A 15,726-nucleotide genomic window follows, 5' to 3' on the forward strand; every position below is an offset into this window, starting at 1 on the left:
ATTGTAAGACGAAGTAAAATTTGTGACTTGAGTGTCATAATGGAGAAATTAGAAACAATCTGTTCGTATGTGCTCGGTATTAGAGCGAACAGGTGCTCATCAGGTGCGCATCAAGGCATGGTGGTTTCAGGACATGTCTGCAGTGTTTCTTTCAGACTGGTTTCTCTTGGGGGGACGGACGGTGGGACGGGGGGACACTGGTAAATGTATACATTTTCTACATAAAATTCTATTTTGTTCGGAGGATTTGGGCGGTAGATGTTTTTCAGAAATGAGGTACTATGGCAACGGATAAATAAACTCCAAGCTGAAGAAGAGATCATCCAGAGAAAATGGAGATGGTTTGGTTAAATACCAAGGAATCCTGTATCCAGCATAACAAGACAGGCAACCACCTGGAATCCACAGTGCAAAAAGGAAAAGAGACAGAAAGACATTGAGACGTGACCTAGATGAAGACACCAAGAAGATTGGATACACCTGGGGACAGTTGGAGAGACTAGCCCACGACAGAGACGTCTGGAAAGCTCTTGTCAGCGGTCTATGTCCCAGTAGAGGCGGTATGCTAACCTGTTCAAATTCCCCGCCCAAAGAGATGCCTGAAAGAAACTCTGCATGTCTGTTACCTGTCTATGTTGCACATAAGTAAGTAAAAGTAAAGATTCCTCTTTAGACTTAGCGATCCGTTGTGCATACAAAGTAGAGTTCTTGGCCTTTAATTTCCCTAACATTCAGAGCTGGGTGGGTACAGGGACGTTCCACTGGTTTGAACCCGGATTCGAACTCGAGACTTTCGGGCTAGCAGTCTAGCTCTCTACCGCTAAACGACAGTTGATTAAGTGGCACATACCTATGTGTAACCAGTTTAACTTTCTATTTGTTACCCGCGAATGACCTTTCAATATGTTAACATTATATGCTACATATCAATAAAAAAAAATGTTTGAATGGGGCCTTGGTCGTACAGCCAGCTTTACCATCACGCTGACCCCAACACAATAAATGTCACGTTAGGTGTGGGGGGGGGGATGCTTGTAAACAATCACCCACGTGACGAGAAGTGCAATAAGGTGAGATATAAATAGCGACACGTTATTATAGGAGAAATCCGCATTGAAGCAAAATGGAGGTTGCATTTTGTTACGTGAGTTTAAAGTTTTCTGCTTCATATTTTGACGATGTATGCCTTTTAATCGTATGCATACCTGCTATGTATTGTGAATCTTAGGCACGTATTATTGTATTATTTTTGTGTGAAAGTTATGGTTTCTTGGTGATAAAAGAGTATTGGACAATTCATACTTAAGAATTCTATTTTAAGACTATTACGTGTTCAAAACAGAAAATATTCTCAGGCGTACTAAATCTTATATTGAGTTAAGGTTGTTGGAAATGGAATTCCATTTACTCTAAATAAATTAGCACTTACCAATATGCCTATTTAATTAAAAAAGACGAAATTCTAATTTTAATGTTGCTGATGCAGCTCATGAACCGCCTATTGCATATCACTATCCTAAGCGCCAGGGGTGAGCTGGCTGTGTCCAAAAGGCCCGGGGAATTTTAAAAGCCCCCCCCCCCCTTCTCCCCAAGGCAGGTTAAAATTTTCATTTTGCATTTTTCACCAAATCAAAGTCTTACGGTCATCCTCAGCTTGATGGAAATTCACGCGAGAAATTATTTAAAAAAAAAACAACAAACCAATAATTAATTATCCTAGTACAACAACGTTCTTGGTGGCTCACCGTGATTTTTCCGGGTAGACAAGCGGACCAGTCCACCCCCTGCTAAGCGCCATTTCAGTGACGTAGCCAGAATCGTCTCAAGGGGGGGGGGGGGTCCAATTTTTACCCCGGGACAAACTTTCGATTTTCACCCCCCCCCCCCCCCTCAAACTTTCGATTTGCACCCCCCCCCCCTCAAACTTTCGATTTGCACCCCCCCCTCGAACTTTCGATTTGCACCCCCCTCATACTTTATATATATATACCGAGGGGTCTATGCGGGGGGAGGGGGGGGGTTATGACCCCCCCTAACCCCCCTGCCTACGCCACTGCGCCATTTTACTGTTTATACACCCCCATCGGGAGCTACAATATTTCTCGCCACCCCTACTGGATGTTAAGGCTGCTAGACTAAAGGAAGCAGAGCCGAGGGGATATATTGAAAAAAGAAAAAAAAAACAGCTCTTTCCATGTTACACAACTGACTTATAGACCATCGTCACCTCCGCATGGGCCTGGGCCGCCTATTAAACACCTCCACTGCCCTGGGTTATTTTATTTAAGGCTCTAATTTAGCTTGCTCAGTACGTTTGTGTGTGGCTCCGTAAAACTAAATAATTTAATCCACTTCTCAACGCCCGTTTTTTGCTGAAGGGGGGTATTAGCTGCAGAGTCAAATCCATCTGGAGTCCTTATTTATCCATCCTTATTTTGCTCTCGGGTTCAGCTGTCTTTTATTGTTCCCTGTCCTTCTGTTCCCTAGCCATTTTGTGTCCCTCCACTACTCGCCGGGCAGGATGTTCATGGCTCACGCAGTGAATTTTATTTCCCCTGTATGCACCATATTGGTTCAGAGGCGTAGCGAAGGGGGGCAGGGGGGTACATATGTCCCCGGGCGCCGACCTTAGGGGGCGCCAAAATGGGTTGAAGAAACAAATTAAAATATTATTTTAGCTGCATTTTTGCTTTATAAATATAAAAAAATATATAAGGGGGGGGGTGCAAATCGAAAGTTCGAGGGGGGGGGGGGGGTGCCAATCGAAAATTGAAAAGTTGTTCCCGATGGGGCGCCAAATTGAAAGTTTGTCCCCGGGCTCCGGGAAGGATCGCTACGCCTCTGTATTGGTTGGACATCCCGTATCAATTAATGGATCTACTTTTGCCCGCTCGTGCCCTAAAAACACAAGGGGCTAATGAAGAAATAGAGTTCATCTGTTTCAGGGATCTCGGCATATGAAGAGATGGTGTGGTTAGCACTCTACCCAGCGCGTCAGCCGCTGTGGACTTAGGGAAGTTCTACTGACTTGCAACCAGATTCAAACTCGAGACATTCGGGTTAGCAGTCTAGCTCTCTACCACTAGGCCACGCCGTCCCATATTCATTACTGGATAGTCCATTCAAAAGAAAATGCATGTGTTGACGAAGTAAATGAATGAAAGAAATGTAAAAAATGCTAATAATAGTTGAGTGTTTGTTGAATAAATTTGAATAAGTGTAATCATTTTAACAGTGTCGGTGTAATTAATGTTATTATTAGATTTGCAATAAAGGAAAACTTGTAAGGGTAAAATATTCTTTCTTAGCACTCTTTTGTGATGGTGTTTGAGGAAAGAGTGTAGAGAATAAAGTTAGTTATTTTTAAACTGAATTGTGTTAGTTCATTTACATTTTAGAATTAATTTATTTTTTGTAAATTTTATGAAAATGTGATCAGTAACCATAATTTCCCGTATTAACTTTTTGAGTAATCTTTTACAAGGGAAATGACTCAATATTTTTTTTGGAAAAATCATCCAAGTTAGTTTACATCCCATAGTGACAGAATACGGCTCATGTAAGAAAAGTTGGGGATGGGAGAGGGGGTGGGGAATCAGCATACAAAACGTCCCTTACGGACAAACCCAATGGCATAGCTACGTGCGAACTAAATCAAGATATTTCTGGGAAATATAGGAAATACCGCTGTTGGCTTTACTTTGAAAATTATTATAAATGATGTGGAAGAAACAAAGATTTTGTTTATTTTGTTAAAAAAAGTATACATACATGCCTACCAGGGGCGTAGCGAGGGGGTGCGGACCGCACCGGGTGACACCATTTAGGGGGGTGACATCAAGGCAAAAAATAGCAAAAATAGCAAAAAATAGAAAAACTTGAGGGGGGGGGGGTGCAAATCGAAAGTTTGAGGGGGGGGGATGCAAATCGAAAACTTGAGGGGGTGGGGTGCAAATTGAAAACTTGAAAGTTTGTCCCCGGGAAGGGTCGCTACGCCTCTGGGGAGTGACGCCATTAAGTGAAGCACCGGGTGACACCCGACCTCGCTACGCCACTGATACATACATACATACACACACATATATATATTATACAATTTGTAAGTGTCGTGAACTTGAAAATTACTTAGTCTTAACTTAGAGACTACATGCTTGTTTAGGAAAAACATTGGCGATTGATCCACCATCATCAGTATGATTATTGCAATAATGAAAGTATACATGAAATTAAGTAATTGTTGCACTGTACTTGAAACTAGTTTTGTTACTTAATGTTTGAAATAATGTATATTGTAACGCATAGGCTTACCGTGTTGTACTGCAAATATAGAAGTCAAATGGGATTTACCATAGTACGTACAGAGTTTCTTCCAGGCATCTCTTCGGGGGGGGGGGGGGCCACGAAAATTTTTTACTGCCCCCCCCCCCCCCCCCCCCGAACGAAATGAAATTTATGTAATTTATATAGAAAATATATACTTTTAACAGTGTCCGCCCCCCCCCCCCCCGAAGAAAGTCTACCGCCCCCCGGAGAAAAAATTCTGGAAGAAACACTGAGTACGTACACCTTGGTTAGGTTGTATCGAAACTTTAAACCACCAAAGTTCAAAACCTTTTTCAAACTTATCAAGTGGCGAGAAGAAAAAACAAAATGTTTTCCTATTAATTAGTTAATTATAATTTAATTTTTAGCAAAATTATTTTTAACTTTATATCAAGGGCAGGCTGTACGGCACTCTAATTTAAACCAGATACAACCGGATTATTTAAAAAAAAAATGCCAGTAAAAAATGATAATCCTACTATAAGATGTAATGGATTTTATTTGAATGTGATCGAAAAATATGCTTTAGAAACGTCACATGATGTTTTAGAAAAGTGCTTATCATAGTGAATAAGGGGTCATCCATAAATGACGACACGCTTTTTTGACGATTTTTACCTCCCCCCTCCCCTCCCCTCCCCCCCCCCACGTCGTCACGATAAGCCAGACACCCCCCCCTAAAATGACGTCACACCTCAACCTACAACCCCCCCCCCCCACCCTCAAAATTGCAGTTGAATTTTTTAAAAACATCGATATTTTTCTAAAATCTTGTCTAAATTATTACAATTTATTAAAACAGTTATCTAAAATGCGAAATAACGTATAAAATTCGTTTTCTAACATTGCTTATTTATAATGCAAAAATGTGACGTCGAAACATCTAAACCCACCCCCCCCCTCGCTCATCACACATCGTCGCAAAATTACGGACCCCCTACCCCTACGAGTGTGACGTCATTTATGGATGACCCCTAAGTAATATAGTTTTTGCGATTTGATAATAATAATTAGGGTAAATTAGCGCCGCTGCGTTACGACGGAGTAGGCTTATGCCTCAACGCTCGAATATTCTTGCGCTGTTTAAAACATGTCTATTTCTCCAAAAATCCTAAGCTTAAATCTTAATTACTAGAATAATTGGGGGCTAGAAATAGCCCGATGTAAACTAAAAGGGAATGTTGGCATCTGAATAGACCATTAAGGCGGGCAGGTCAGCTTGGCTCCAATAAAGAAATCAAGGTAGGTATAAAGTGGCAATCAGACCAATTAATACATTCCAAGAAATACCACGTGGTAGACACGTCATGTGGTCCACCACTTTCATTGTCACAAAACTAAAAATAGCGCCACGTCATCGGACAGAGGGTTTCCCGAAACTTTATTCTTTTGAAAAAGAGCTCACAAATATAGCCCTTTAACCTTTCGACTTTTAAGGAAGTCAGTCCGTCTGCAAACCGCACCCAAGTGTCACCCAATCACAAGCAAGACAGACAGATGAGCTTTCGATTAAATCCTTTCATTAAGTAGTAGCCAGTCGGTAGGTCTAGGTAACCCAATCTCGATTGTCGCAGCCAGCTTCAGGTATGTCACCACCCTTCGCCATTGACCTAGTTAACGCGTTGCAAAAGGTTTCTATTCATTAGGGCCCATTATTAGAAAAGCACATGGTAAATTAAAAAAAAAACAAAAAAAAAACAACCAAATACCCCATTATTTTAAATTATAACCGCAAATTACGTTTGTGTTGACTATAAAGTTTTTTTTTAAACTAAATCATATTCTAGATATAAATAAGAAGTCAAACATTACTTTCCTTAAGGTCAAAATGGCCAAAAAATGTAGATCTATAAACTGAAATCAAATTTGTCAAAAAGATAAGTTTTTATTATTTTGAAATTTACACAAAAATGTATAGATCTATATCAGAAATCCTGCTGAAAGAATCAGCCCACTATTTGGTTAACGAAGGCTACATAATCGTTCATCATCGTTATTTTCATCACCCGTATCAATATATCAAGCTAGCCATGTCTCTAAGCCTCAAACTAAGCACGACGTGTTCGTGTCAATGTACTGCGTACAGTAATACGCAGGTTCGCATAATCAGCACATGTTAATGTTATTTAGACAACCATACCCCATAATAGGAAAGTGGTTGACTATTGCTGTTTTAAGTGCTGGGGGATGGGGTGGGGACCACACAAAAATCTGCAATGGCATCAAAATCTTTCGCTAAATCACACTATTACAAATACTTTTTTTGCAGTAGTAATATTGATTATATAGCTTCAAAACAGCATATAAAAATAAACATATGCAAAACAGTTTTAAAATAATTATAACAAAACATTTTACTGTATCCTACTTTACCCTTAACCATATTATCAAATTAGGTCACTGGAAACTAAACTTAAGAAAGGTCATGTAAGCTCAATTGTTTTTTGTATCTATGAAATAAAGCGAAATAGATTTTTAATTTTTTCTTGTTTCAAATAGTATTTAGTAAAATCTATGAATAAAATCTAAAATAAAGCGAAATAGATTTTTAATGGTAGTAGCTTCTACTACTACTACATAATATAAAATTACATTAGATTACCAACAATAATTGTCAACAAAATAATTGGTCTACCACACAACTAACAATGGTTGTGTTTTACTATGTTTAATTAAGCATACACGCAAACCCTTATTGCGCAGCAACTAAAGTATGTAAAACCGAAACCATTTCTAAATAAACCGGGAGTGATCTCCCCTAAACTTTCTCGAATATTCTTATATAAAATAACAGGGGATGGAAACTCGGGCTATAGACATGATTTTTAATCCATTTTAAATACTTAAAGTTTTAAAAATAGAATAAAATCTCGTAGACAAATTAATTGCACACCAAGTGAACGCAAATAAAAAAAGCGCATAATAGTGCGCAATATTATTAGTACTTTTAAAATTTACATTAGTTTTTTGAGAAATCGGAAGTAGCGTAAATTACTACTTCCAGTCAACGGAAATTACTCAAAATTTAACAGAAGGTAGAGAATTAGATCTTTTACTTACATGTGAAATTTCATTTATCTATCTGAAATAGTACTCAAGTTATAGGCTTTTAAAAAATTCAAAGTAGGAAAAGTACCACTTCCGGTTATCGGAAATCGCTCAAAAGTTGATACGGATCTACGATTTTGATAAAATACTTATATATGAAATTTCATCAACCTAGCTGTAACGGTACTCAAGTTATCGTGTTTACACACGGACAGACACACACACACACAGACACACACACACACAGACATACGGACAAGATTGCAAAATTATGTTTTTCCGTATCAGTGAGGTGTAAAACGTCGAGATTTGTAAAAATCTCGATTTTTTTTTTTGCACGATTACAATACTTTCTCTATACTACGTATATACGAGAAAGTAAAAATGATCTCGAATACGGAAACAAAACTCAATCGAGTTTTTTCCACAGCTAAACTTAGGGCCTACTAAGAAAGACAAGCTCTCTTGGTCATTTCGTATAAAGTAGCCTAAAATAAATACGGAAAAATATTTCCCACAGTAGGTCTATAAAGGTCCAAGAAGTCGATCAGAAAAGTATTGAAGATTACAATAACCACTTCTAGTTTTCTTTTTTTTTTTCTAGTGGAGTGCTAGGTTGTCTTATTTTCAGTGAAGTGTCATACAACTGTATTTTGGGGTAGACATTAAAAGGAAAACAAATGTGATAGTTTTATAGATTGTATAGCCCGTTTTTATAGTATTAAATTATTTAAATGGGGATGCTGTCGAAATGATTAATGACGCTTAAAAACCCCCCAGAGAAATGAATCTTTATGATGAGTTAAAACGTTTGTGATTGTTACCATATAAATAAAAAACATGGAGTAAATTCAAATTTAAAAACAAACAACTTTTTAGTTTCAACACTTTCAGTGTAGCAACTAGGTAGATCCATAGACTTTAGCTTTTACTTGGATGGACTTAAAAAAGGTTAAATTAAATTTCTTTTAACTTCTGGATGTTTGTGTGTGTATGAGGGGGGGGGGTATATTACTAGGGAAAAAATCCCAGTAAATATGCTCTTTAACCATAGTGGCATCTCAATGTAGAGTTGAACCTCGTATGAAAACTGAGGTGTAAAACAATGAAGTTAATGTGGAACAACCTGTGGGGTGGTTATTGGTGCACTTGGTTAAGGGAGCTTTCTGCTGGTGCGGGATTCGGTGAAATGTGCTGTAGAAAATGTGAAGTAGCTTTTTTTTTTTTTTTTTTTTCAAGCTTTTACTTAGGTCTTAACAACTGTCTTTGAGTGGGTGGGATTTTGGTCAAATCTCACAACTTAATTTTGTCCCACCTCTAATGCTGGGATTTCATGCAAATTTTTAAAAATATTATTGAATGAAAAGTAGAAAAAAAAATTATTAAAAAAGTATATAAATACAAGCTTTTATTTTTTACTAGCTTACTTTTTAATTGGCTAGTATAATATTTACATATTTTATATTATTTTAATTTGTGTGTATGTAACTTGTTCATTTTCAGCTTTTCTATACATTAGCCCCAATCTAGTAGTGTAGTGGTGGTCTTTCTGTATGAAAGAAAAAGTAAGTAATGCAGCAGTTGGTGCAATTTAACCCACCCAGAGAAATACTTGGAATACCATGGGATAGTTTCAAAGAAGAGATTTTCAGAATCGCCACCTTCAAAAATTTCCCGAAATCATGTTCTACTTTCGTTTTCTTGTTGGCGGAAAATGGATTTGTTTACACCGGAACTGGGGAAAATGATGACGACAAAGTCACGTGTTATTTCTGTCTTTTCTCTAAAAATAGATGGAACATTTTGGATTCTGTGGAGGATATCCACAAGTTGTTTTCACCTGCTTGCCCGATGGTTACTGGAGAAAGATCCATCAATGTTAGTTTTGTAACTACTGAAACTTTCGAGACCATTGCCAGAAAATTGTTTAGACAATCTGAGTTTGGATTATCCGATACTGAAAACAACTTGATTCAAGCAACGGTGTCAGAAACATCTCAAAGTTCTAACAGAGATTCAGTTGCAAGTGTCAGTCCATTAGACCCTCAGAGATCAGGAAACCTGATAGCGCCACCAGCAGGTTCTGCTCAAACCTCGTCTTTACACCAGGAATCAAGCTTCTCCTCTACAACCAGCCCCGTCATCGTCACCTCGGTCACCCTACAACACATCCCACAACAACAGATACCAGAACAACACATACCCCAGCACAACACTGCTAACCCGACACAGAACCCCACTTCAGATTTACCCAACCAGTCAACTGAAGTATCTACATCCTCCCCACTTCAGACCAGTGCCCACACCATCCCCTCACCTAACCCCACCGACCCAAGACCTCCGACCCAGACCACCCCCTCAACTAACCCCACCGACCCAAGGGCTTCAAGCCGAGGCCCAACATACGCCGAACTAGGGATCATCACAGAAAGACCAAAAAGAATGGAGTACGCACAAAAGATCAAGCGACTTGAGACATACAGCGGATGGCCTAGAGGTCACCATCTACAACCACTTGAACTAGCTGAGGCGGGCTTTTATTTCGCAGGTGAGTTCGCACATATGTCCTGTATGAAGAATCCTGGTCCTTAGTTTACAATTCACTTGATTCTAGGTTGTTGAAGCAGAAATACTACCGTGATGCAATTTGGAGTACCATTTCCGTATGCTTTTACTACCTCCAAATAGTGCTAGGCGTTGGGTACATTCTGAAACTCAATTTAAAAACTATTTTAAAAAATATACTTTAATAAGGGATTTAGCTTTGAGCAGTAGGAGGGCGGCGTCCTTAAATAAAGTAAAGCTTTTTTATAAAGAGTTTTATCTCTCATCGTCACATGTCTTCAAAAACTATAGCGAAATCCCACTTGGAACGTACGCCCCCCCCCCCTCATCTCCTCGACATTATTATATTTTAGAAGAATTATTAGAATGACATTTCATAACACTTTCTGAATACCTCTCCCCTTCGGAGTATGACGTCGTTTATAGACTACCCCTATGCCTAGCAAAATAAATATAATGCATTTACATTAAAGCCAATACCACACGAACTGGAAACACTATAAAATTATAAAATTATGAACTTTTTCTATTATCATTAGGGTACGGTGACTGTGCCCGTTGCTTCTTCTGTGGTGGAGGTCTGAGGAACTGGGAAGATGAGGACAATGTGCTGGTAGAACATGCCAGATGGTTCCCTAAGTGTGCATTTATACGTCAACAGATGGGGCAAGTCTTTGTCGATGCGGTTCAGACATTGAATGCAGATCATGACCTGGTATGCAAAAGTTATTGTTAATCAGTGTCGTAGGCAAGGGGGGGAGTGGGGGTTATAACCCCTCCCATGGACCCCTATTATATATATATATATATATATATATATATATATATATATATATATATATATATATATATATATATATATATATATATATATATATATATATATATGATTGTATACATATGGAAAAATGTTTGAACCCCTCCCATGATCAATTCCTGGCTACGCCACTGTTGCTAACTATTTATACCATAATTACTATAATTATAGTTTTAACATATTTTAGTAGTTCGGTAACTATCAATTATGTTTTGTTTAGATTTCGCTGGAAATGGTTTACCAGAAAATCAGATCCTCAGGCCAAATGCTGTATTTGGGTAAGTCGAGTTTGGTGTTTATAAGTCATTCTTCGTACATCAACTTCTTGACCTAAGACTTGTACTTGTATGCATATGCGTCAAGGAATTCAATCAACATCTTTACACTTTAGCAGAGGCGTAGCGACCCTTCCCGGCGCCCGGAGACAAACTTTCAATTTGGCGCCCCCCTCGAGAGCAAATTTTTAATTTGCACCCCCCCCCCCCTCAACTTTTTGATTTGCACCCCCCCCCCCCCCCCCTCAAACTTTCGATTTGCATCCCCCCACCCCCTCAAACTGCAAAAAATGCAGCTAAAATGACATTTTAATTTGTTGTTACAACCCATTCTGGCGCCCCCTAAGGTCGGCGCCCGGGGACATATGTCCCCCCCCCCTGCCCCCCCCCCATCGCTACGCCTCTGCACTTTAGTGCCCATGACGCATGGGAAAGATCAAGCAGAGTTTATCTATTTCCCTGACCTCGGTATGATTGAGGTTAATGTGGTCTTTGCGATGCCCATCCGCCTTTATTTTTCTAAAAGGAGTCAGATACCCATCAGAGATGGGTGGACCCAACCTCCTACAGAATCGAACCCGAGATCCGAACTCGAGGCATTCGGGTAAGATGTCATGAGCTCTTCCATTCCGACCATGCCGCTCCATTAAGAAGTCAATAACACCCAACAATTACTGGGGCTTTTGATGCACCTAGAAATCTCAATCTTGTCTTTCGGTTTCGCAGTCTACATATATACATGTTATATATTATGGACAAGTACACTAGTACACCAAACAGACCAGGTTCGATTACTCTGGTACACTACGCTAATTCCAGAATCTCAAGAGAATCCCTTACAGAGGGACCCTGCAGTGAAGACAGTGACAGAGCTTGGCTTCTCCCTTCAAGACGTTCTGCAGATTGCTGGGATGATAAAACAGGAGGGTGAGCACATATGATTGTTGTTTGAGAAAAACGTCTGGATAAATAGGGCGTCAAGTTACTTCAGATAGGCGGCTTGTTGCTTAAGAAAGGCGGCTTGTAACTTTGAAAGGTGGCTTGTAACGTTGAAATGGCGTCTATCTACTTCATATAGGCGTCTTGTTGCTTAAGAAAGGTGACTTGTAACTTTGAAATGGCGTCTATCTACTTCAGATAGGCGTCTTGTTGCTTAAGAAAGGTGGCTTGTAACTTTGAAATGGCGTCTATCTACTTCAGATAGGCGTCTTGTTGCTTAAGAAAGGTGACTTGTAACTTTGAAATGGCGTCTATCTACTTCAGATAGGAGTCTTGTTGCTTAAGAAAGGTGACTTGTAACTTTGAAATGGCGACCATTTATTCAGATAGGCGTTTTGTTGCTTAAGAAAGGTGGCTTGTAACTTTGAAATTGCGTCTATCCACTTCAGAATGGCGTTTAGTATTTTTTTCCAAAAGACATCTTGCACCCCTTAAAAAGGGTAGGTGTGTAGGGGGGTGATTATATGTCATAATATGTCAGTGGCAGAGGCATAGCGACGGGGGGTACATATGTCCCCGGGCGCCGACCCTAGGGGCGTCAAATTGAAACTTTGTCCCCTGGCGCAGGGAGGAGTCGCGCTACGCCTCTGGTCAGAGATCACCACAAGTCGTCCCCCCCCCCCCCAACCATTATCTACGGTTAGTTACCGTTAAATAATTTGATTTGAAAAGCAAATACAAAATGCTAACTATGTTTTTTCTAAGTAGGCGATGCTACATTAATGTTTAATTCCCATGCTATACTAACTTCAATCTATAATGCTCTATCTATTATTAAATACTGTTGTATCATTAATAGTAATAATAAGTTAATAGTATTAATAATACAATAGTTTTCTACAATAATAAACTCAGGTCTTTGGATTGTTTTTTTCTAACATAAGAAATCTGAATACATATTTTCCCGAGAAATGTTAGAAAATATTTTTATAAAACAGTTTCATATTTTCAATGTACAAGACATCTTGGCAGAACTTCAAAGCATTGGTTTGCTTTTATTTTCTACGTCACAGCTAGGGAATTCCCCTTAGACGTCACACAACTGGTTACCATAGTTACGGTGAAATCCCCGAATCATGACGTGTTATTGTCACACTTCTTCTATCTATACCTACAGGTAACCTGATTTCGTCGGCCGATATCTTGATTAAATTGAAAGCAGAAGGGAAACGGAAGTTGGTCAATTCGTCTGTAGAGCCGAGTATCAGTGACTTCAGGAGCAGGAATACTCCTGAGATGTTGGGTACATTTTTTTTTCGTTCTCTCACTAGCTATCTCTTGTCTAAGTCTAAATTACACTTTATGAAGTGTAACTTAAGCTTTTAGTTAAGTTGGAAATTTTGAATCACTCCCCCCCCCCCTTATCCGCATACATCAACACGAGTTGACTTTTGGTCAGACTCCCCCCCCCCGCCCCCCTCTTTCGCTTGGACGTTATAAACCGATGACCCCCCCCCATATCAGTGTTTCTTCCAGGCATCTTTTCGGGGCGGGGTGTCTCTGCCCCCCCCCCCCCCCCATCGAGGAGAGTCTACCGCCCCCCCCCCCCAACGAAATTGAATTTATATAGAAAATATATACTTTTAACAGTGTCGTCCCCCCGGAAATTCGAGTCCGCCCCCCCCCCCCCCGAAATTTATTTCAAGTGCACCCCCGGAGAAAAAAGTCTGGAAGAAACACTTTGTATTTTCGCGGGATTTAGAATTGAGCTTTCAAAATGAACCAAGAGAAGTAACTCTTAAATGAACATAAATCGGGAATCCCATTTTGTTATCCCGGTTTCAGAGAAAAAAAAGATTCTTCAGCTCATCAAGCATTCCTGATAATAATAAAGGCTTGCAGCAGATGTTTTACCGCCCTGAAGTACGATATCGATTTATTTATGGAAGATCTGAGCTGTCTATCTATTCAATGAATTTACCGCACTGAACGTTTAAAACCAACCGTTTTTTTTTCTTCTTTCTATAAGCTTCTTCACTTTCACACGTTGAACTTGTATGAGGAACTTCTCCCTAGAACTTTTATATAGGTTCGTTTAGAACACAACGTACAGTGTATTATTTCCGGCAAATAACTGCAGGTAGACTGGCAGTTTTACCTGTTTGTAAATGCACATGCACTCACACCTGAACAGGTAAAGCAGTTTTGACAGGTGTGCGGGTCACCTTACGCATTTGACGTCATTGAAATGACGTAGACGCGGTCGTGTGTTGGTCAAACGTAATGAGTAATTACTATGACGCAGATTACTCTACGTTTACTACGATTATACTACGATAATATTTTAAAATTATATTTATTTTATTTTTCATAAAATTGTTAAATTGTAAAAAAATTTAAAGCGTAATACTTAGAACAGTGGTTCTTAACCTTTTTAGGAGGTACCGAACCCTAACAGTGTTTCTTTCTTCCAGACTTTTTTCTCCGGGGGGGGGGGGGGCGGTAGACTTTCTTCGGGGGGGGGGGGGGGCGGACACTTAAAAGTATATATTTTCTATATAAGTTATATAAATTTCATTTCATTTGTGCATTCACCGAACCCTTCTTAATAGTTCCATCGTCCGTAGTGAGAAAATCCGATCGTAAATCATAAGAGTGCAGAGTTTCTTCCAGGCATCTTTTGGGGGGGGGGGGGGCTACATCCCCTAAGAAAGTCTACCGCCCACCCCCCCCCCCCCCCTTCAGAACGAGATGGAATTTATATAGTAAACATATACTTTTACTAGTGTCCGCCACCCCCCTCACCCCCGAAAAAACGTAGACCGCCCACCCTCCAAAAAAAATATCAAGTGCACCCCCCCCCCCGGAGAAAAAAGTCTGGAAGAAAAACCGTGGGTATGTGTCTTAACCTCTGTCGAACCCCTGAGACCGACTCACCGAACCCCTTCGGGCTCGAAAACAAACCCATCTTAAGAACCTCTGATCTACAACGTATAGTGATCTGGCTCTTCCACAGAAAACATAAACAGAATGAAAGAACAGAACAACCAACTACGTCAGCAGACAGTGTGTAAGATCTGTATGGACAAGGAGGTGGCTGTCGTCTTTCTGCCCTGTGGTCATCTGGTGTCCTGTGGGGACTGTGCTGTAGCCATGAGGGATTGTCCAATCTGTCGGGTCAACGTCAAAGGAATTGTCCGAGCATTTATGTCTTAGATGTGTCATTATTAAACCTACATGAAGTTTTGTAGAAAATCTTGTCTTTGGCAGAATTATTCAGTATTATTTATAATCAAATAAATCAAAACAGTCATGTATAAAACTAAATGCATTTAAAAGATCTTATAATACTTTGTATATTGTGTTTATTATAATGTTTCTTGTTACATTACTGAAGTCTTTCCAATCCTGGGTTGTGCTTTTTCATGGTATTTTTGGTATTTTAAGTTAAAAAGAGTTTCCATTATATTTTGTAATTATTTTGATGTTTTCCGTTTTCAATGTTAATACTTTAAAATAGTTAAAAATGTATATTTTGTCTTCAAATTATTTCATGTAATTAGCCTGTTGTTAATTGGTGTTGTGGTTGTTATAATAAAAATATCAAAGAAATAACTAAAATGTCTTTTTCCCTACCAACCCTCTATTTCCACAGCTTCAATTTGTATAAGATAAGACCTACAGATTATCTCTGCATTCCAACAAGACTGAGTACCAAGCACTAGATTAGAGGCAAATTCATTAAAAAATGCTGAACTT

General features: G+C 39.3%; 1 protein-coding gene across 1 annotated transcript; it reads left to right on the top strand.

The window, feature by feature from the left end:
- Positions 1-1,107: 1,107 nt before the first annotated feature.
- LOC131945973 (baculoviral IAP repeat-containing protein 3) lies at positions 1,108-15,390 on the top strand. The gene is made up of 7 exons (XM_059306607.1): positions 1,108-1,144; positions 8,875-9,919; positions 10,476-10,651; positions 10,974-11,031; positions 11,848-11,955; positions 13,145-13,270; positions 14,984-15,390. The coding sequence occupies exons 2-7, from the start codon at positions 8,944-8,946 to the stop codon at positions 15,181-15,183; spliced, it is 1,644 nt and encodes a 547-aa protein (XP_059162590.1). The 5' UTR covers positions 1,108-1,144; positions 8,875-8,943; the 3' UTR covers positions 15,184-15,390.
- The last annotated feature ends 336 nt before the right edge of the window (positions 15,391-15,726 follow it).

Source organism: Physella acuta, unplaced genomic scaffold (assembly GCF_028476545.2).
Source record: "Physella acuta isolate Inbredline_101_S28 unplaced genomic scaffold, ASM2847654v3 ptg000542l, whole genome shotgun sequence".
NCBI classification, from domain to species: domain Eukaryota; kingdom Metazoa; phylum Mollusca; class Gastropoda; family Physidae; genus Physella; species Physella acuta.

Coding starts and splice junctions, on each gene's coding strand:
- LOC131945973 (XM_059306607.1), top strand. CDS start 8,944: ATGCAGCAGTTGGTGCAATTTAACCCACCCAGAGAAATACTTGGAATA. Junction 9,920..10,475: donor GGCGGGCTTTTATTTCGCAG/GTGAGTTCGCAC, acceptor TATTATCATTAG/GGTACGGTGACTGTGCCCGT. Junction 13,271..14,983: donor GAATACTCCTGAGATGTTGG/GTACATTTTTTT, acceptor GCTCTTCCACAG/AAAACATAAACAGAATGAAA.